General features: G+C 33.8%; 1 protein-coding gene and 1 pseudogene across 4 annotated transcripts in view; one reads left to right on the forward strand and one right to left on the reverse strand.

Annotated features, from left to right (window-relative positions):
• The window catches only part of N4BP2 (NEDD4 binding protein 2), a 91,128-nt gene that overhangs the window by 20,556 nt on the left and 46,880 nt on the right, over positions 1 to 23,692 (reverse strand). For 3 of the 4 annotated variants that reach the window (XR_011997194.1, XM_072737851.1, XM_025997929.2), the window contains 8 exons: positions 20,601 to 20,677; positions 14,937 to 15,092; positions 10,830 to 13,213; positions 10,140 to 10,225; positions 9,582 to 9,627; positions 8,124 to 8,320; positions 5,271 to 5,389; positions 223 to 361 (listed from right to left, as the gene is read on the reverse strand). Coding sequence is in view for 2 of the 4 variants with exons in the window: in XM_072737851.1 (XP_072593952.1) it covers positions 223 to 361; positions 5,271 to 5,389; positions 8,124 to 8,320; positions 9,582 to 9,627; positions 10,140 to 10,225; positions 10,830 to 13,213; positions 14,937 to 15,092; positions 20,601 to 20,677 (3,204 nt within the window). In the remaining 2 variants the exon portion in view is untranslated. Of the gene's footprint in view, positions 1 to 222; positions 362 to 5,270; positions 5,390 to 5,902; positions 6,040 to 8,123; positions 8,321 to 9,581; positions 9,628 to 10,139; positions 10,226 to 10,829; positions 13,214 to 14,936; positions 15,093 to 20,600; positions 20,678 to 23,692 lie in introns of all 4 variants that reach the window. The other variant, XR_011997195.1, reaches the window with a different exon arrangement.
• Positions 19,418 to 19,951, forward strand: LOC112919500 (acylphosphatase-1 pseudogene; annotated as a pseudogene).

A 23,692-nucleotide genomic window follows, 5' to 3' on the forward strand; every position in this document is an offset into this window, starting at 1 on the left:
CATACACAATGATATTGAAGAAAAAAGCATGACCAACTATAAATTCACTATTTTGAGCAAACAGATAACCTAAATCAAATATATTATTGGTGGTTAAATTTCCAATCTGGTTAAAATGTGAGAAATAATCATCAAATTATATCAATAAACCAATTATATTTTCATATACAATGATTTACCATTATAGTAAAATAAGTAACTTTATACTTTTTTTTTCTATACCTTTTTCTCCTTAGACTTCTGTGTAGTATGAGAAGTGACATTCTCATTTAGGTGAACAAACTCTTGCGCTACGACCGTTTTTACAGGGTCTCCTTCAAGAACACAGTTTAGAAACTGAACTGTGTGTTCTAATGAATAGCTGTAGAGAGTTACAAATATAATGTCACTTAAAAAAATAAAAGTTATATGGAAACATTAACATAAGCAATCCTTCAAACATTTTTAGAGTATGAAAAATTTGCTTACTTCTAAGTTTTATTTTTTTCTAAGTTTTAAACATTGACATTATATGTTCTTTATGTATTTCAAAATCAAGAATGACCAGAAAGAAACTATTAAATAATAAGCACTCAAAAACTAATTTTTGTAAATGAATGCGAAAAGTTATATATTGTTAATTAATTCATTTCCTGATCTTTTATTCCAGGTAGATTACCTACAACAAATCTTACTTTTAACTCATCACCTACACTGCTTAGGTCTCTTATTAGATTCACACATGGTTTCAGTTTCCTTAAACATCAAGCACAGACAATATATCTTTACACTGAAATTTCACTTTTTATTTAAACTATAAGGTTCTAGTCAAAGAAATTCTAAGCAAGGACATAAAAAAGAAAAAGTAAAACACTATGTTACCTCTCACCCCTAATTATTCAGGCATATTTTCATGGTGATTCTATATAATATGTAACATCAAATTCTATAAATTGACAAAGACTTGAAACTCATGTTTCAATTTCTAAAGGTACTCATTCCAAAGCAAATTATAAATGATTGTATACTGCTCATTATTTCAGGCTATTTATGCTTCTCATCTCTTCCATAACATGTATACTTAATGAAGAGCTGACCACAAAGGAATATTTATGAAATGTGATAAAAAGTTAACCAAAGTACTGTGATATTTTGCTATTCTTCAATTTAGTAAAGACAACTCTTGATGAGGAACCATTTTGGACTACCACACTAGCCCTCTTATCTTGCTGCCTCAGATATGCTCAACAAATAGAAGTTCCTAGGGGCTAGAAGCTACCAGCAATTATCTATCCTAAATAGCCCTTAAAATCACAGGCTTGCTTACTCATGGGGCTGGAAAGCAGTGTACACCACTGGTGGGGTTAGAGGAGGATGGCCCTGGAAAATTACACCATAGGCATATATATAATCAGTAACTAAACCTCCCTACCCCCTACCCTTCTTACCAGGATGAAGGTGAAGCTACTGCTAACTGAAAAAATTATCCACCTGCTGGCCAACAAATGGAGGCAACTGACCACCTACCTTGAAGGGCCTGGCTGACTCCCATCATTCTGGGCATCCCCAGGAAGGGACTCACTCAGTCCCAGAACTCTGGGTTGTTTCGTATCAGGCCATCTTACACCAGGGTCCCCAGAAAAGAGAGTTGCCATGCCAGTGCCACTCCCCTAATCCCTATCCCCTTGGGAGATTTTAAACTTAATTCTAAGAAAAAAAGCTGGTTAGGTAGCAAAAATAAATAGGCAAATATTTATTGGAATAATACCATTAAAAATTTGATTTAAGTGACATGTTTAGAATTCTACATACTTAGCAGAGAATATTCTTTTTCAAAGGCACATTCATGTAATAATTGTAAATCCTAAAAAGAACTCTTCCAGGTCACATTCTTCTACCTCAATACAACAAAACAAAATAAACAATAATCCTTACTCTTTCTCCATGAAGTCATCAAACCATTTAGAAAATTAAACACTCTTTAAAAAAAAAAGAATATAAAAGCTTTCAGGTAAAAGAGAATATCAATTTGAATTAGAGATTATTTGAAAAATAATGAAAATGAAAATATTATTTATTCATCAAAACCAAAATATTATATATATCAAAAATGCTATACAAAGAAAAATTCATACCCTTAAATGTATTTGTTTAAATTAAAGACTGAAAGGAAAAAAACTAACCAAAGAGTTAAAAATACATCAACAAATTTTAGGAAAAAGGAAAAGGGGGCCTGGGTGGCTCAGTCTGTTAGGTGTCTGCCTTCAGCTCAGGTCATGATCCCAGGGTCCTGGAATAAAGCCCCACAACAGGCTCCCTGTTCAGTGGAGAGCCAGTGTCTCCCTCTACCTCTGCAGCTCCCCCTATTTGTACTCTCTCTCCCCTTCTCTCTGTCAAATAAATAAATATTTTTTTAAAAAAGGAAAGAAAAAGGAACTATCAAAAACAGAAAGGAAAATGAATCATCAAAATTAAAGACAAAAATAAATGATTAGAGAACATAATATAGACTTTGATCAATAAACCAAGAACTTGTTCTTTTAAAAGGGCTAATCTGATAAAGAGCAAAACAGAGCACAGAGAAAAAAAAACATCCAGAAAGGAAAAAGGGATACAACCAAATACAAAACAATGTTTTTAATTATCAAAGTATATTATATATAACAATAATAAACTTGAAAATTAAGGTAAAATTGATTTTTTAGCAAACTACCAGAAAAGGCTCATGAAAAAAACAATCTAAACAAAGTAATAACCTTAAAAAGACAGTGAAAGATTCTAAAGACCTTCTGTCTGAAAAGGCACAACTCCAGAACCTCCAAGTACTAATTTACTTAAACTTTCTTGAGCATAGGGAAAAATAGCAGTCTTTCCAGATTATTTTATTAAGACTAATGCCAAATAAAACCCTGAAACGAAATCTGACAAAGATAACCCAAGAACAGAAAATCATAGACCAATCTCATTTAATTGCTGCTGCAAAAATCATAAAATTAATTCCTACCCTGCATTTAAAGAAAAAAAAAAAAAATCAGGGGTGTCTGGCTGGCTCAATTGGTAGAGAATATGACTCCTGATCTTGGGGTCCTGAATTCGAGGTCCATGTTAAATATAAAGATTACTTAAATAAATAAACTTTTTTTTTTTAAAAGAAACCATCAAAAACAAAAATCTGAAGGTAAAGGTTTTATCCTAGAAATCCACTATTATGATTGAAATACACTAATAAAAAAAAAGAAATACACTAATAAACTAAAAAAAAAATCTGTAGTAGATTCTCAAGCGATTATAAAAAGGCACCTATTTAAAACTCTCTCGCTAAAATACAAATTTAAGAAACACGTAAGATTGAAATATATACTATTCAAACCAGAAGTATTCCAAACATGCCACACATCAAACACACTGTACCACTATGATAATTAAAACAATATAGTGGAAACCCAGAACCAAACATAGAGCTCAAAAGAACTGAAGTCTTTAAAAGAAAAATGTGTATTTTGGAAAAGAGCAAATAGTAGTGGTTATATTTTGTATGAGTGAGTAAAGATGATCTATTCATCCAGTTAATTATTTGGAAAAACAAGTTAAATCTCTACCTCATACCATACACATATAATTTAGAAAATTTTAAACTCATGGGTAAATGGGAAGTGCTAAATTAAAACTTTTTGACTATTAAAAATACTGAAGAAAATATTTTCATAATATTAGGGTAGGAGAGACTTCTTAAAATGACATTAAACTTTGAAACCATAAAGGAAATGATTTTCTGATAAAACACGTTAATAAAAACATGTATATGCCCGAAAAGACCAAACTAAGTTAAGTGATAAACATCAGTGTAGAAAAATAATTATAACCTATAGCAACAAAGACAACTACACATAATATATAGTGAGTTCTCACAAATATCAAAAGAAATACAAAGAAACAAAGAGAAAACAGGCAAAAAGTAATAAGTAGAAAAAGAAATTAATGAAAAAGTCTTAACTTTCCTAATAATCAAGAAATTTTAAATTTAAACAACAATGAAATATTTTACCTATCAGGATGGCCAAAGTTTTAAAGATTCTTATCCTAGATGATTATACTATCCAAGATGGGTTATAAGTGACATGTTTAGAATTCTACATACTTAGATGGGTTATACTATCAGTACATATAATTAATACAGAAAGTCCTTTAAAAAAAGAAAACTGGCATTAGCTGTAAAAATTTTCTTTTTTTTTTTTTTTAATTTATTCATGAGACAGAGAGAGGCAGACACAAGCAGAGACAGAAGCAGACTCCATGCAGGGAGCCTGATGTGGGACTCAGATCCCAGGACTCTAGGATCATGTGCTGGGCCGAAGGCAGGCGCTTATTCACTGAACCACCCAGGCTTCCCTAGCTGTAAAAAGTTTCAATGCATACACTCCAAACCAGCTATTTCACTTTAGGAACTAGCCTACAATAGTATTCATACATGTGTGCAAAAATGTATATTCAAGGAAGCTTAGTGCACCATGGTTTCAAGAAGCCCATAAAGAGGAGTATGTTCATTCAAATTACGGTACTTCTGGGGGGAAAGCAGCTATCTATATAGGAATGGCAGCAGTGAAGGTTTTTTATGTGCCTTTTTTATTTTTGTAAAAAAGAAAAGTTGGAAAAGCTGAAGGGATACATTTTATTTCTGGATTTTTACAACAGAGATGACCATTATAAAGGAAAACAAACAAACAAAATAAATCTTTTTAAAAATCACTTTAAGATTACTGTGGAATATTCTATGGACTTAAAAAAAAAACCGGGATCCCTGGGTGGTGCAGCGGTTTAGCGCCTGCCTTTGGCCCGGGGCGCGATCCTGGAGACCCGGGATCGAATCCCACGTCGGGCTCCCGGTGCATGGAGCCTGCTTCTCCCTCTGCCTGTGTCTCTGCCTCTCTCTCTCTCTCTCTCTCTCTCTCTGTGTGACTATCATAAATAAATAAAAAATTATTTAAAAAAAAAAAAAAAACCTATTACTAAGTATGGACTAGAAAAATAAATACCAACAAAAAGCAGCATATAAAACCATCTATTTTTGGTGAAATACATATTTATATATAGACACAAAAGCAAACAGGTACACACACAAGCACATACACACTAGCAGACTATGAACCAACTGCCCAAACCTGCTCACTTCCGATATTATGTACACTGCATTTAAATGACTTATAATATACCTCTATGAATTATCAGAAAAATTAAAATGATACGCTTTCAATGACATCACAATAGAAACTACATATAATCCTATCACTCACTTGTGGTCCTTGAAAATGTCCACCAGAAAATTTTGGTTAATGGCTGGAAATATCTTAAAGAGCTGCTTCTCCTTTAGTTTAGTGGCACAATCTTTTTCAAACATAAGTGCCTCCTTTTTCTAAAACAAACAAAAGAGATAAAAATCATCCTTCAGACAGAATTCATAAAACTAATTACGCTGATCCAAAAGCATGGTTATTTTGTTGCAAAAAGATTAGTAATTTAAAAGCAATCACAGACTTTCTTCACTGATTAAAGACTGAAATTAGTAATATAAGTATTCTTGCACTATTTATTTATATCCCATTTTTTGCAAAGTATCTGAAGCTGTTAATTTATATATATATATATATATACTCTCACATATACACACCCAGCACAGTCATATTACATAAAAAAGATAAAAATAAATAAACATATAAACAGGATATAAATAAATGAAGAAGTCAGAGTGGAGAAAATAAAAGTAAGAATATAGGAAAAAGCTAGCAAGTAAAATTAGTATATAAATGCATGCCACAAAATCCTGTACAATTGCTAAAGGTGGGCCACAAATTCAGTTCTGAGCTTCTTAGTGGCCAAAGCAAAGGGGGAAACAAAGATTCTCAGTGTCCATAAAATAAAAACAAACCAGTTGCTCAGGAGAAGTACAGCTTTTTCTGGTACTGAGACCTGAGAGAAATTTCTCCCATGGGTCCTCATAAAATGGACACTGTGTGATGCTGTGAACAACGTCCTCAAAAACATATTCTCCTCAATGGGCAGAAACTACAACGTACAAATAAGTTGCAAATTCAGGTTGACAGAAAATCTTAAAATTCACAATTTAAAAAATTTTCACAAACATTTACTCCAAAATAATTGCATGAGAACTGTCACTGATTGTTATTTTTTCACAAGTCATGATTGGATCTGTTTAAATTGCCAAACTAAAGAACTTTCCTAAAATGTGCTTTTTGAATTCTAACCTAGGATTATGGTAAACATTTCTAAAGTGATTGCTAACTCTAAGACAATTTGTTGACATTGTGATATAAGTACATAATATTTTTGTTGCTACAAAGATGCTAATATTTGAAGAATAACTTCCTATAAAATCTCAAAGGTGACTCAATAATATAAAAATCATAATAATCTAGAACAACCATAAAACAATTGTTGCTTTTGAAGCCTAACATATTTAGATCATTTGTAACACCAAACAATAAAAGAGGATCCACAATAGGTGACAATCTGACCAGTAGAAGAGCCTGGTAAAGCTGAACATGTCACAAGAGTAAATAATAGAAACAAGCCACCTCAAGAATTAAAGATATTTCATGATAAGCATTATAATCTGAACTTACTAAAACTTCAGTGATCAGATTTACTAGCACTCTACAAGGTCAAAGAGTTTCTAAACCACAAATTTTAAGGTCTCATCAATAAACTGAAAACTTACAATCTTAACCATCTTATAATTATTCTACTCATATATTATGCCTAATGTTTATTTTATATCCTTTGCTTAAAAAAATACAAAGTGTATTTCTCCTCTGGAGACAAAGAGTGAAAAGAAAGCATCAAGAAATTTTCTTACTGAAGTTCTACCTAGGGAGAAGTATCCTTAGGACCAAATAAGTATAACTTCTATTACCTAACCCATAGAAAAATAAGCAAAAATCACTGATAGAAAAAAAATGAATTAAGTTGGGAAGTCAAAGATACTCATCTCTTCACTATTACACTGAGAGATTAAAAGGCAGATTAAAACCACAAAGATAAGTTTCAGAGTTTCAGTAGTAAAAAATGGCATTTCAACAAAAGGTGTCACATCATTTGGACATAAGTACTAAGTTTCCTTATTTTTTTAAGAAAATGCATTTCTCTGATTTATTACGCATATAAATGAAGAGGATATTTGAAACAACACTACATTGTAAGACCCTACCCAAAGAGACTATTCTTGGATTATGTAAACATGGTAATAGTAGCATTACCATTAGTAGCATTATTTCCAATGGTAAAATGGTAGCATTATTTCCAATTTAATTAATAAGATAACTGGGGAAAATAAGTATGAACATGGAGGAATCTCATCATTCTTCCTATGGCCCAATTCTATGTATTTCAGCCAAATATACAGGTGCTCCTTTGAGTAGTCAAATGAGTAAGAAAGTAAAATGTTTAAGATCACCATCTACAAATAATTTCTTCTCTTTGAGAATTGGACTAAATAACCTCCGGGTCTTTTCCTTTTTGATTCTGAAATTCTGATACTAACATTCAGAACTCCAAAAAAGGCTAAGAAGTAATGCAAAAGAAACCAAATTGACTTACACCTTCACAAAATTTGTTATGGTGGATAAGGAACAAAAATAAAGTTCAAAATAAAATTTCTGTTTGAACTGTTTGACTGAAAAGTTAGAAAAAGAAGAGTATTTAATTTTTTAATTCAAATTCATAAGTTTTTAAATTTTTCTCTAAAAATTTTGTTTTGGGGTGCCTGGGTGGCTCAGTCAGTTAAGCAACCGACTCTTGGTCTCCAACTCAGGTCTTGATCTCAGGCTCATGAGTTCAAGCCCTGAATTGGGTTCCACGCAGCCTACTTAAAAAAAAAATTGTTTTGAGGTTGGATATTTAATAGCAAGACAGACATTTCTTTTTACTAATTTATTAATAAAGTTATCTTTAAATGAAAGATTTCATTCATGTTTTTCAAGAATTAAAAAATTTACAAAGATAAATGCTAAAAGTTAAAAAACATATACAGCCCAATCTCCTGAAATACAGAATCAAATGAAAATCACAAAGTAAACATACAATCAACCTAGAGTCAGAGACAAAGGCTTAATAGTTATACTAACTCATACCAAATCATGTTTTTCCTGTAAGGCAATTTCTTCTGACATTATTTCTCTGAGTGAGACTTTTTTAGTTTGAGCGTTCCAATGATCCAATAAGGGTAGCATTTCAGGTGCTGCTAAAGTCTTCAGTAATTTTTTGCCTGTTCTCTGAGATGATTTTTGTTCTGGATTATCAAGACCAATATGCCCAACCAGGGAAGGATCTACAAAAGCAGCACAAATAGTATCAGGCCCTCAACATAAACATATAAATTAAACATTACTCATTCTGTTACAACTATGTCAGAAAGACCAAAGAAACATGATTTTTTTATTTCTTGCTTATAATATAACTCTGATGTTTCAAGAGATATCTTCACATAATTATAAGCAAGAAATATGTATAAAAGTAGAAATATTACAATGAGCAGGGTATCATTGTAAATCAACTCAATGCTTCCCACTCTTTTTTAAACCACATTGATTGACACAGAAAGAACAACACATGCATACACTGGTAAACAAAGGGAACTGCAGCCAGGTGGAAGCAACCAGCTAGAGCAGTTCTGCTCAGCCTTGCTCAGCCACTGCAAGGACTGAGAGGATCAATATTTTGGCAAATCCATAACCCATTAGAGGCACACAACAAATATTGAACAAATGATATTCAACATAAGGAAAAAACTGGACATTCTAATAAATTCATAAACACAAGATTTAATGTATAGTATTTCAGCATCTCTAAGGGCTATCGCACATTCTGATATATTCCTTTGCTTTCCCAGAGAGTGAAGAAACACAGCAGATACTGCCATCCACATAACGCTGATACCCTTTCAGCACCTCTAGCTCTCAAACTGCTTTAGCTCTTAAAGCTGCAACTTAAGTATACCCAAAGAATCTTCAACCTGGAGTCCTGGTGTGGAGTGGACAAAAGAGTCACGTGAAGGAAACATGCACAAAAGGAGGCCCCTGTTAACAGCTCTGCCACCCTGCACTAATCACTGAGGACAATGCTATCTAAGATGTCTTGGAATCAAATATTTCAATTTGACTGATGTTCCAAAAGCAAACTGACTTTTGTGCTCTAATAAAATTAACATCAATAAAATTTTTGAATAACCAAGTAACAGCTGAATGATGCTCTCAAACAATCAAATGAACATTTTACTGTTCTCAAACCAGAACAAGTTTTCGTTCCTTCAAAGCAAAATCTTAAAAAGGAAACACCTTGATTATATGTATTAGAGTACACCTAGGGTCTTCCACTGCACTCATAAAAGTTAATCATAGGTGCTTTTCAGTTCTTCTAATCTTATGTCAATATTAAATGTTAAATATTTTAAAAGAATTTTTATTGGAAATCAGAATTCCTGGGTAACATACTTATTGGAAGTACATTTAATGATGAGTTAAAATTCATACACATACACCAAATTTAAATATCATGACAAGAACATCAGAAGTAAAAAATATATGCTTTACCTTGCATAAACTTGCCACAGGATACCTCTTCTTGTCTTTGTCGCTCCTAAACACAAATATAGGACAGGGGATTGGCAAAGGAGGGTATATTAAAAAACAAGATTATACTATTTTTCTCTAGAAATAAGTTTTCGTTGTAAAACTATCATTCTTGTAAATCTAAGTAAAACAATAAAATCAGATAAGAGTATGAAATATGACTACATCAATATATTTTTTCTACTTATAGAGCTCTTAGGCTGTAATTTTAGAATGTTTTTGAAATTTAATCAATTAGCACTACAAGTCTTTAGAGAATAAAAAAACTACTTATGATTTTTCTCTTAAAAAAAAGGCAATCAATATATGGAGCTCCATCATTAGTTATATAATTTGGCCAGTTTGGAAATAATCTAAAATACTGGAAAGAGAAAAAAATATCAGTAACCTGCTTACTAGTAAAAGTTCATTCTCAAAGTCAAAATTCAATAAACTTCTTTCATACAACAGATTTTATTAAGAGCAAAGGTGAACACAAAAGGAGCTCTTCAAAAAAAAAAAAAAAAAAAGCCTACCAACCATTATAGATTCTTTCCATTTCTCATGAATCACTTTAGCCAGATTCAGATCTATATGAACCACACAATCCTCAACTGTTAGAGACCCTTGTGAGGGGAAAAGAAAAAAGAAAATATAATCATTACTCATTATACATTTTCAGAAAACATACTGAACCACCTTATAACCATTTGTATTATTAATTACTAACTATGTTTCTAGTTCTAAATATCTTGGAATATTTTTGTTTATGTAGTATGTCACTTTTTTCACACTTCTTGGCATGTGTAATTATATACAGTTCTTCATATATTTAAGTTATTTATGTCCATTAGTCTAAATGTATATATTCATTTCCATTAGTCAAGACTTTTTAAGAAGTGTGTTCTAAGAAATTAATCTTGCCTTAAGCATATCTGGAGGAGCACCACAGATTCAAAAAGGTTCATCTGTGCAAATAAGTATGAGGTAAATACCACAGGAAACTTTCAACATATGCATGGGATGAACACAAACTCCATATAAATACTATTTCTTTAAATTACATTTTTAAAAATCCTCTACAAAAAAAAATGTGTCAAAAATAAGGTAGGCAACACAAATTCCTTTTCATTTAACATATGACATTATTTTAAAATTATGTCAGAACCCTAAATCTGTAGCCTATTCACACAAAGACACATATATATAGGTAATCTGTTTTTTCTTTACCTGAATCAATACCAACAGGGCCAAATAATTCATTGAGCTGAAAAGCCAGCTCAGGGGGTAATGCCAATTCCAGACAGTCTATGGTCAGTGATTTGGCCATCACTGGCATGGGATTCAACATCTCAGTTTTATCTTCTTCACTAACTTCAGCTGAGAAAGTACTCTCAGCCATTAGAATTTTTTCCATTTCCTGTTCATCTTCATTCATAAATTCTTCAGTGTTTGGAAATCTCATATAATCCTTTGGAAGATTTTCATTTTTCTTTATTTCAAGAGAGTCAGTAAAGTCAACTTCTTCATTTAATTCAAGATTTGAAGTGCTTGATACAGAGTTTAAAATATCAGACAAATTCAAAGAAGAATGTATACTGTTTCCAATCTCCGTGGCTTCTAGATTCTTCTCCATTTCACTCATATCTTTAGCAAGAGTTGGTTTTAGAGTACCTGGGAAAGACTGCTTAATGTTATATAGACCTGGAAGTTCTACCTGACTACTGGGAAGTACTTCATTATTATTCTTTAGATCTAGAGTGGCATTAGGAAATAAACCTGTTATTAACACAGGTTTTTCAGTAGGTATAGCTCTTATTTCTGCCTGCTCTGAGTTTCCCTCTTCTGAATCACAGGTAGATTGTACATCAGGGTTATTAACAGCAGTGCCATGGCTAAATTCTGGCACAGAACTAGAATTTTCCAAAGTTCCTCTTTGACTAATAATTTCCTTCAAATTTAATCCCAGAGAAAATGGCCCAATTTGTGCTTCATCGTATGATTTTTGGATATTCTCAAATTCAGTATCCTCACATAATTTTGTTTCAGAATCCAACAAGAGACTTGTGGCCCAAATAATATCTTTGTTACACCTCTCATATAAGTCCTTTAGGGCTTCTAATGAAAAGGACCCAAAGAGTTTACAAAGAATATTAAGATTTTCAGATTCATCAGCACTGGTAAGCTCACTTTCTTCAACATACGTGCTCTTATCATACATTACCCTATATGGAATTGTTTCTTGAACATCTAACTTTGTGTTAATATTGAAAGCTTTTGGTTTAAATCCATCTAATTGTCCTGTTAACACTCTCACAGAATCTGAAACATTAATTTTATTCTTTTCTATTTTCCATAAGAGAGCAAAATCCTGTGGTTCAGTCTGGGTACACATGCCTTCTTCTATTCCAGGGACTATATTAGGTTTTCCTTCTGGAAATTCAACTGAAGTTTGTGGTCCTACTACTCCAGGAAAAGTTGGCCCACTGTTGGTACTAGTGAGAGACGATGTGTGCTGTCTATGAATCTTTTTACTTGGACAGGTCTTATTCTCACAGGTCACTTTATTGGGTAGTGTTTCAGAACTCCCTAGAGTGGAGCTACCCAGGGTTTTTAATTCTTCAGGGCTTGTGCCCCAACAACAGGTCTCATGTGCTATGTAGAAGGCTATTTCATTCATACTGTCATTAGTTCCAAATTCTAGGTTGGGTTCCTTTAAACCATCCTTTGGCATTCTTGACCTGTGCTCTCTCTGAGCTAAGGAATCAGATGAAGGCCAGTCACCCACAATGTTAAATGACTGTTTTTCAGTATCTTTATACGTATCATATTGACAGGAATTGAAAGATTCTGAAGCATCATCATACTGTGACTTCTTGTCATCCTCTGTACTTTCATTTGGAGATTCTCGTTGCTGGATATGATCTATATTTGCAGATAGAGTATTATCTAATACTTTGCGTGACTGAGGGCGATTATATTTTTTGTCACTTTGTATAGATGAAGCTTTTTCAGTTTTTCGGTTCCTTTTGGCCCTCTGACCAATAGTCTTATCAACTGGCCAGTCACCGACAAAATTTGATAGCTCATGTCTTGGGAACTTTTCCAAAGTTGACTTGCTTTTTTGTTTTCCAAAGGCTTTTTTCCTTACTGTGGCTCTTTCTTCTAATGTTTCACCAGGTGAAGATTTTTCATTTTGAAATGGCACAGTATCTGAAAGATCATAGTCTTCTTGATTATTTTCACCACAGCAAGTACTCGGTGACATTCTCTCTACAAAACTATCTGCATCAGTTTTACTATAATCTTTTTCAGAAGCCAGTTCTACTTGCTCTTCTCTTTTACTTTCTGTTGCTTGTACTTTGCTTTCAGAATCAGAAAAATACACGTCTGAAACTTCCTGAATAAAAGCACTCTGATTCTGAGAATTCGTAACACTTATTTCTGTTCTTCCTTTGTTTAAATCTCCATTAGAGAGATATGTAACATTCTCAGGTAATATAGTTTCTTTGGCCACTTCAAGTTTCTTCTCTTCGGTTAACTCTAGATGCTTCAAAGATGAGGATAAAATATTTTCTTCTTTTTCAGAGGTAACATCTTCATTGTCTCTTGGGCTGTAAGATTTTTTTTAAAGTATTATAAGGAAGTCTCTTAATGTGGTCATTAACATTATGATTTAAAGAAGCATTCAACTGAAAGACAAGGCACTTAACATTTATTCTAAAACTTCTATAAATAAACTACATTAAATTACAAAAGCTCATCTGATCTTTACCTAGTACATTAGAACACTTTATTGTAACCCCAACACCTAACACAATGCTTGGCATGTAGGAAGCACTCAAACTTTTTTCAAATTAAATAATAAGCATGAGATTTTCAGTTAAGGTGTTCATGTGCATTAAATATTAAAGTTAAGAATCTAAATTTGTTCCTAGAGGGAACACCAGCTCCATGATTTCTTTCAAAAGTATTTAATATATATGTCTTTATAACACTTGTCATTTGCTACAGAGGAAAATGCTTAAGCTTCATTTACAAAGTGACAAAGAGTCAACATGATGTGCACAACTAAAAGAAATGAGACAAAGGGAGGAGAGCTGTCTTTTGAAATGTCAACTGTTAAATTTTTTAAAACCATCCTCAATGTTAACCTCAGACTTAAAGCACTTTTGCCTAATCATTACACTTTTAATTTCAGTGCTTTTTCCTTAGTCAATTTATCAGCTCATCTTCCTTTCTCTCTTTTTAGAGGGGGGGGAGGGACTAAGGGAAAGGGAGAGAGAATTCTCAAGCAGTCAGCTAAGCTCAGAGCCAGAGGCAGGGCTCAATCTCACAACCCTGGGATCAGGACCTGAATAGAAATCAAGAGTCAGACACTTAACCAACTGAGCCCCTTTCTTTCTTTATTCCAGGAGTTCTCGAAGTCCCAACTCTCCCATGAAGCCTTCTTCAATGAAATCACATATAACACTGAGTTTTCTATATGCCAGATGCTATTCTGTCTCGTTAGAGTATTAATTCATGATCCTTATGGGATTCTTAAGAGCAAAGTGTTACTGCCATTTTAGAAATGAAGAGCTGAGTATAGAGACACTCTCTAATTTGTCAAAGATTACAAAGCCAGAAACTCATAGCTCAGGAGCGCATGCTCTATCTAAACCACTTTGCAACACTGCTCTTCAATAAAAGAGCATTTATGAATTTTCTCTTCCCAACTCCTTTTTAACGGAGCCTCAACCACCATTCCTTATCAACAAAAAGTGTGGGCAATTTAGACTTCTACCTTATATTTAAGGCTATTCCTTAACTCACCTATCTATTTAATTGTTCATATATCCCAAATGTTTAATAGAACCAGTACTATGCTGGACTGCAAACTTTCAAAAGGCTATGACTTGTATTACTTAGGGTATACCATTAATAATTAATTTTTATAATACTAATTTGAAAGAGTATTTTTACAAATACCTATAGAAATTAAGAAGTGATGTAACTATATATAAAATAACAATAGGCAATAACAGATATATACTGGAATAGCAGGCAGTTACATAAAGAAGACAGGAGTATTCACAGTATAAATATGGACTCACAAAACCCTGAGGACAATGTAAAAACTCCCATGTCATTGCATATATACCTTCAGTTCTCTTGCTAACCATATACACCTTGCTGTAGGTAAAACTATATCTAAGCTCTATAAATAATATACATCTACTTTTATTTTTAAAGTTATTTGGCAGTGATTTCACAAGCTCCAAAATTATTCTTTTTTTTTAATTCTTTTAAATTATATTTCAAACTAAATTTTTGTACACAGGAACTTTAACCTACCTAGTATTTCTGTCCTCACAAGAATATGCACACAACGCAACACGTTCAATTTTCTCTGGAACTGAAGAACTCATAATTATTGGCACTGAAACAAAACGCTGATAATGTTCCAACATTCTTGTTATTTTTTCTTTGCTTACCCCATGAATATTACGCCTAAAAGTTCCGGGAAAGAAAAAAATAGAAGAAATATCGGTAATTAAGTTTTTTTTAAGACTGGAACATGAAATGTCAAAAAAAAAATGATATTATTTCTAATACGTAAAAATATCTAAGCTGGTTTATTACAACACAATAGATACTATTGATGCTAATTTCATCTTATTCAAGAGGTCTTAAATTACCATTTCTTTAATAATTCCACACAATCTTTTCCAATCATTTATCAACTTGGAAAAAACCAGCAGATCCAAATAACTTTAAAAGAAGTTATTCCCAAACTCTGCAAAAAACATTTCATAAGAATATGACCATCACTTTAAGACTAATTATTAACTAGTAAGTAAAAAAAATCCCGCTACAGTCTTCTACTTATGCCACTATGGCAGCCTAGAGTTCCAAAGGGCCCTCCTGTTAAAATAAAACTGGATTCCAAGTCAATTATAGCAAACTTATGTTTTAATACAGTTTAAGTTGAAGCAAAGGAAAAAAATTGCTGGTATTTGAAGTCTCTGGATGTCTTAATATGAAATTTATTACATTTGTGCTCTCACTCATGGTAGCTTCTTTGTGGGTTTTGTTTATGAACTCATATTTAGTTGAACCTAATATGTAAGAATCCTTAGGCCTTAAACTAGGGGTGCTTTCCTTCATACCTCATGTGGATTTGCATCTGCCAAGAGGCCAGATGGTATGCTTCAGTCCCTCAAGGATCTTGTCTTAATGAAAACATCTCAGTTGCAACATTCTTTCCTTGGGTTGGATCCAAGGCTTAATGTCTGGATCCCAGGGCTAATATTAGTATTTGCCACCTGGGCAAATCTGGCTTTCATATTTACCTACCTCAATCTTGTCTGGTTTCAGATCACAGAGAAGCAAAGAGATAGAAAATATGAAAGAGAAGTTAAGAGACATAGACATAGAGGACAGAGCAAAAAGGTAGTATACATCTAATCCAAGTCCCAGAAAGACAGTTCATGAGACAGAAGCAATTTAAAGAAAAATGGCTCAGATTTTCCAGAACTGATCGAAGATATCAATCCCCTGATCTCAGAAGCCCAACAAATTCCAAACAAGATACATAACAAGAAATCCACTAGAAACATGGTACTGAAATAGTAGTCATACACGAAAGATGAAGAGAGGATATTAAAAGCAGCCAAAAATTAAAGGGAAAAAATACCTAGTTATCTACAAAGAAATGAAGTATTAGAATTACAGCTGACTTAACAATAATGGAAGTCAAAAGAGAATTAAATGTTATCTTCAATAACAGAAACTGTCAATCTAGAATATATACACCCAGTGAAAGTATCTTACAAGAAGGAAAGCAATAAAAGAATTTTAAGATTTTAAAAAAAAAAAAAAAAAAAGGAGTTTGACATGAATCAGAACTACACTGTAAAGAAAATCCTAAAAGATGAATGTCAGACAGAAGGAAATTTCCAGATGAAATATCTATGATAAAAGAAAAGTTAAGCACAAAGCAATCTCTATATGAGTGAAAACACACACTGTATATCCTGGACAATCATAATTATAGCATGTAAGTTGGAAAGGAGGTTAAGTATCAGAGTTAAAATGTTTGAAGGAAGGCTAAGAAAATGGTTTGACTTTAAAGTTCGCATGATCAAAGTTTTAATGTAATCACTAAAAGGATAAAAATAGCATATACCATTTCCAAATTAAAAGAAAAGAAAAAAATGAGAAAGTCTGCATTCAGTGAAAAAAATCCAAAATAAGGCATGATAAAAAGGGGAAAAATCAAATATAGTTATCTGTGATAGGAGAAAAGTAATCACAGGAAAGGTGAGATAAAGAGAAAGTAGAGCAAGACAGTAAGAAGCAAGACCAATTATATGAATAACCAAAAAACAATTAAGCTTAGGAATGAAAAGGCAAAGATGGACAGAGAGGATTTTTCAAAACCCAGTCATATTGGTTATAAGAGATACACCTAAGGCAGCCCAGTGGCTCAGTGGTTTAGCACCGCCTGCAGCCCAGGGCATGATCCTGGAGACCCGGGATCGAGTCCCACATCAGGGTCCCTGTGTGGAGCCTGCTTCTCCCTCTGCCTGTGTCTCTGCCTCTCTCTCTCTCTCTGTGTCTCTCATGAATAAATAGATAAAATCATTAAAAAATAAAAAAGAGAGATACACCTAAATGTAAAGACACAGAAAAGTGAAAAGTAAAAGTATGAAAAAAAGAAGTAACACTCAAATCCTAAAAGGAAACTGGTATAGTTCTATTAATATTAGACAAATTACTTTATATTAAAAGTTAATATTAAGGATAAAAGAAAGTCACTTGCCAAAGATAAAAGGTTCAAATAGATACAAAAACTTTAAGCTTATAAGCACATCAAAAAATATCCTCAGGATACATAAAGTGAAAATAGGCAGATTTGTAAGAAACTGACATACTCAACATAATAGAAGGAGGTTTCAACACATGCTTCTCATACAGATTTCCTCATTCCTGTCTTAAGCACTAATCTAATCAAGCAAATTTTTTAAAAAGTAAAGCTATAGAAGATGTAACCAACAGAATAAACATGATTTATATATAACTACTATACATCTTTATCAAGCAAACATGAAACATTTATAAAAAATGACAATGAACTAGGCCATAAAATATATCTTTTAAAATATCAGAGAATTAGAATCACACAAATGGCAAAATCTTAACTACTACAGTTAGGTTGAAAATGAATCTCTTAAAAAATAAAATTCAAACACCATCTGTTCACAAATTTAAAAACATAGTTTTAAATAACCCAAGGGTTAAAAAGTAAAATCAACCATAATGCAAATTAGAGGATAAATGATAAAAAGAAAGTATGATATATTAATATTATATATTAAAATTCTAGGAGCATCTAATTTATAGCATCAAATGCTCAAGTAAGAAAATAGCCTAGGGGATCCCTGGGTGGCACAGCGGTTTAGAGCCTGCCTTCTGCTCAAGGCATGATTCTGGAGTCCCAGGATCGAGTCCCACATCAGGCTCCCTGCGTGGAGCCTGCTTTTCTCCCTCTGCCTGTGTCTCTGCCTCTCTCTCTCTCTCTCTCTCTGTATGAGTCTCTCATGAATAAATAAATAAAACCTTAAAAAAAAAAAAAAGAAGAAAATAGCCTAAACCTTCAGGTGAAACCTTATAAAAAATAACAGAATGGGGACGCCTGGGTGGCTCAGCAGTTGAGCGTCTGTCGGCATGGGGCATGATCCCTGGGATCAAGTCCCATATCAGGCTCTTCACAGGGAGCCTGTTTCTCCCTCTGCTATGTCTCTACCTCTCTCTGTGTCTCTCATGAATAAATAAATAAAACCTTTAAAAAAAAAAACAATAAACAAAGCAAAATAGATTTTTTTTTAAAGGCAAAGAAAGTAGAATAAAAAAGAAGCAAAAATGAACTGAATATAAAACAAACTTATAATAGAAAGATCAAAGGAGCAAAGGAATGTTTATTTGAAAAAGCTAATAAAAAAATCTGATCTTTGGTGAGAATAATCAAGAAAAAAAGAAGGAAGATACACATAAACATATTCAGATTAAAAAGGGGAACTTAAGTATGGATGCAACAGAGATGTAAATGGTTAAGTGAATACTATAATTGTTTTAATAAAGTCTTAATAAATTTGGAAACTTAGGTGTAATGGACAAACTCCAACTGAAACTTCTCACAAAGAAAACACCAGGTCCAAGGTTTCCTAAGTAAGTTCTATCAAATATCCAAACCTACATAAACTCAGAAAAGAGAAAAAGAAGAAATACTTCCCAATTACTTTTACCAACCTAAAACTATGATACCAAAGCCAGGCAAGAAAGGGCAAGAAAGAAAAAAAAACTACTGGTCAACCTCACTCAATTATACAGAGGCAAAAATCCTAAGCAAAATATTGGGGGAAAAAATCTAGTAATGTATCAAAAACATATAAAATGGAATGAGGTGCTGATAAATGCTCCAACATGGATGAACCTTGAAACATGATGCTAAGTGAAAGAATCCAGACACAAAAGGCCACAAATTATATGACTCCATTTATATGCAATGTCCAGAAGAGACAAATCCGTAGAGACAGAAAAGCAAACTAGCGGTTGCCAAAGGAAAGGGAGAATTGGGAGTAACCAAAAACTGGTATGGGGTTTCTTTCTGAGCTGATGGAAATATACACTAATAAGATAGGGGTGATGGTTGCACAATATAATGAATATACTAAAGTTAGGTTGTCCTTTCATTAGCATTGAAATTAGCTAAAATGGGCCGAGGCTACCCTGCAGTGGGAACCGTTGGCGTGCTGGTCGGCCCTGCTGTCCCGAATGCCTGAGAGGAGGACAAGGAGGGTGTGGGCATGAACATGGCAGAAGGGGACACCCTGATAGCAGTGGATTATGAAATTTTTGGGAAGGTCCAAGGGGTGTTTTTCCGCAAGTACACTCAGACTGAGGGTAAAAAGCTGGGATTGGTTGGCTGGGTCCAGAACACTGACCAGGGCACAGTGCAAGGACAATTGCAAGGTCCCATCTCCAAAGTGCGTCTTATGCAGGAATGGCTTGAGACAAAAGGAAGTCCCAAATCACACATCGACAGAGCAAACTTCAGGAATGAGAAGGTCATCTTAAAGTTGGATTACTCAGATTTCCAAATTGTGAAATAATGTCCTGAATTTAAACTTTCTAAAATAAACTCGCTGGCTTTGTTTTTATTGTTATTATAGAATTAGTCTGTGTTTAGTATTAGAATGGGTCAGTAAGTTATGTTAGTGTAGGTATTTGAATATTACTGTATAATATACATATGATAGAAAGATGACAACTCTACACAGTTCTAAATAAATAAAACTACACTAGAACCTTCAAAAAAAAAAAAAAAGAAATTAGCTAAAATGACCAAGAAGAAAATACCAACCAAAATCAAGTTAGGAAAAAAAAAAATCAAGTTAGGATTATCCCTAAGGGAATACAAAGCACAAAGCAAAATACATTGTGTGTCCATGTGCTAAGTAACACTTTCATGTAAGTCAAACAATCATATTAAAAAGTATAACCTTTGGGAGAAGGGCAAGGAAGGGGGAGGGTTGTACAATACCCGCACAGCTGGACATTTGTTACCTTTTCCACCTACAGTTTTCTCACTTCCTTTCAGTATTCTCAGTCACTAGGCAACTACAATGATTTTGTTCCTCCCAGTAATACACGGTTCAGGTATGCCAAACCCCAGAGTCTGTTCTAATTTCAGATATTGACATTATACTATTAGTTAGTAATAAAGTACTGAGTATATAAGACAATTGGAATTTTTCTATTAACTCAGTATTAAGAACAAAAAGATACAAAAACTCTTCATAAATTGAAAAAAAGGTCTACAAGAAATACAAAATTTGTTAACAACATTGCAATCTAATCCATTTTGTTTCATTATTTATAGGGAGAAAAAATCTAGATGAACTTTCTATCACTGCCATAAAATTAAAAACATGTTAGATAGTCTTTAAATTTTACCTCGCAAGTTCCTTTGGTTTGAATTTCCACCACGTGTCTGGTTCCCGGAAAAGGACTTTATATTTATGTTTTTGAGACTACATACAAAAAAGACAAATGTACTTAAAAATAATACTTTCATGAAATTAAATGCATTGTTTCCAAACACACAGCACGTAAAACTGAAAGAATCTAAAAGATTATCTAATTGTCATGAGTTTGTTAAACTGGCAAAAGGTACAATCTCTTTGACCCAGCAATTAATTTCCAGAAAGCTAGGCTACTAAAATAATTATTTAAGAGTGTAAATACACACACATATTCACACACACACAGGATATCTAGTTCACCATTATTCTTTATAGCAAAAGAAGATAACACAGTGACTATAAATATGCAACCGGCTAAATAAATGAAGGTACAACCATACAATGCAAATACAGCAATTTAAAAAATGCTGTATGTGTTAATGAGAAAAGGTCCCAATAAAAACTGTTAAGAAAGTAGGATACAGAATTTCCACTTGGGTAAAAAAGAATTATTCACACATTTTTACATGTATCGAAAACTTCTAGAAAGATTCTCAAAAATATTGTTAAAAGCATCTACCTTGAGGCCGTAGGACTTTTTAGCATTCTTTTTTATAATTTGGATACCATACATGTACTACTTTTATAATTTTAAAACTATTTTAGGGACACCTAGGAAACTCTGTGGTTTAGCATCTACCTTTGGCTCAGGGCATGATCCCAGGTCCTGGGATTGAGTCCCACATCAGGCTCCCTGCATGAGCCTGCTTCTCCCTCTGCCTCTGTCTCTGCCACTCACTCCAGGTCTCTCATGAATAAATAAACTAAATCTTAAAAAAAAAAAAAATACCTATTTTAAATAATAGCTTATTCTATTTTTCAAACCTCTAATATGGCTATAATCTAAGAGCCATGCCCTACGCTTGTATACTAGATCCATCTCCTCTCTACCTCAAGGGTAACTGAGCTTAGCAACTGGCTCCTCTTTCTGAGGTGGCATTAATTCCACACACCCCCTCCTTGAATCAGTCTCATCACATTCAGTTATTTCTCCCACCTTATTCTTAATCTCCTTCCCCTGGCCAGTGATCTCCCCATTTTCCTGTTCTCTTTTGTAGGAAAATGTCTCAAAATAATTACTACACTGTCTCCAATTCCTCTCACCTCTCTTAAACCCACTCCAGGGCAGCCCCGGTGGCTTAGCAGTTTAGCTTCAGCTCAGGGCGTGATCCTAGAGACCCAGGATCGAGTCCCACGTCAGGCTCCCTGCAAGGAACCTGCTTCTCTCTCTCTCTCTCTCTCTCTCTCTCTCTCTCTCTCCCTAATAAATAAATAAAAATCTTTAAAAAAAACCAACCCACTCCAATTGGCTATCCCTCTCAAACTGCCCATCAAGATCACAAATTACTTCCACACTGAAAAATGCTATGGTTAATTCTCAGTCCTAACTTGACTCTCAGCAGCATTTGTCACAGTTCATCACTCCCTCTCCTGACACTTTCTTCCTACACTCTTGGTTTTATCTCCTGTCCCACTGGAAGGGTGTTCTCACTCTTTTTTGCTAGTCCTTCTTTTATGTCCAGACCTCTTCCCACTTAGTCCTTGACTTAATCCTTCATCCTCTACTCGAATCTATACTCACTACTTTGGGTAGTATTATCCCATTCCTTGGCTTTGAGTATCACCCATATAGTAATAACTCTGAGATGCGTATCTTTAGCTCAGAATTCACTCCTGAACTCCAAGTTCAAAGATTCAAAGACCTATTCAACAAATTTAACATATTCAAACCTAAACTTGGGAAATCCATTACCCCATACCCACCACAAAACTATCTCATCTGAACCCTTCTCTATCATTCTCAGCTCATGACAACCTCTAATTACACAGGCCAAAAACCAACCTGTATGTCACAATGAACTCCTCTCTTTCACATCCATATCAATCTAGTAAGAAATTCAGTTGGCTCTACTTTCAAAATATATCCAGAATCTAACCACTATTCACTGTCATCTACACTGCCACCATGTTGGTCTAAGCCATAGGATTTCTTACTTTAATTACCACTACAGTCTTCTAATTAGTCTCCCTGCTTCCGTCCTCGCTACTGCCCAAACCCCAAGTCTATTCTGAACACTGCACTAGAGCAATCCTGTTAATAGCTGGGTCATGTCATTACTCTGCTCAAAACCCTGTTATGGACTAAATGGCCATGTCCCTTCAAACCCCGTATGTTGAAACCCCACTCCCCTCACGTGACTGTGTTTGGAGATAAGGCCTTTACGGAGATAATTAAGGTTAAATGAGAATATAAGGTTAAAACTCTGATCTGACAAGATTTGTATGCTAATAAAAAGAGACATCAAAATTCATTATTCACCATAAGAGAAAACGGCAAGAAGGCAACCATCTATAAGCCAGGAAAACAATTCTCACCCAGAAACCAACCCTGTCAGACCTTGACCCAGGACTTCAAGCATCCAGAACCGCGAGAAAACAAATTTCTGTTGTTTAAGACACACAGTCTGTGGTATCTTACTATGGCAGCCTGAGCAGATGAATACAACTTCCATGTCATTTAAGGTAAAAATCTAAAATTCTTACATGAGCCAATGAACCCTATAATGTGCCCTACCATCTCTCCCAACTACCATTACACCTCTGACCTCATCTCCCACTACTGATCCCCTCAGTTTTCCGACAAGATGCAAAGAATTCATTGCTATTTTGTCATTCTGACAGAAAAGCCCCCAATCAACCTAGGTAAGTGACATAACATCCGGTAATGACTCTACTCACTTTCATCTCCTTACCTCAGTACCAAATTTTATATACTTTATTCAGGGGCTGGCAAAACCCCAGGTCTCTAATTACCTAAAGGAGTGCCCTACAGCTCTTAGGATCAAATTAATTTTAAATGAATACACATACATGGGGGGGGGGCTATGAATATAAAGACTTTTTCAACTCCCATATCAATAGGCAAATCTTAATAATGTTATATTACTTGGGAGGACTGTGATTTATGTTAAACTATATAATAGCTCACAAGGGAAACTATATATATATATTTAAAGCAAAGTA

Source organism: Vulpes vulpes, chromosome 14 (genome assembly GCF_048418805.1).
Source record: "Vulpes vulpes isolate BD-2025 chromosome 14, VulVul3, whole genome shotgun sequence".
Lineage (NCBI taxonomy): Eukaryota > Metazoa > Chordata > Mammalia > Carnivora > Canidae > Vulpes > Vulpes vulpes.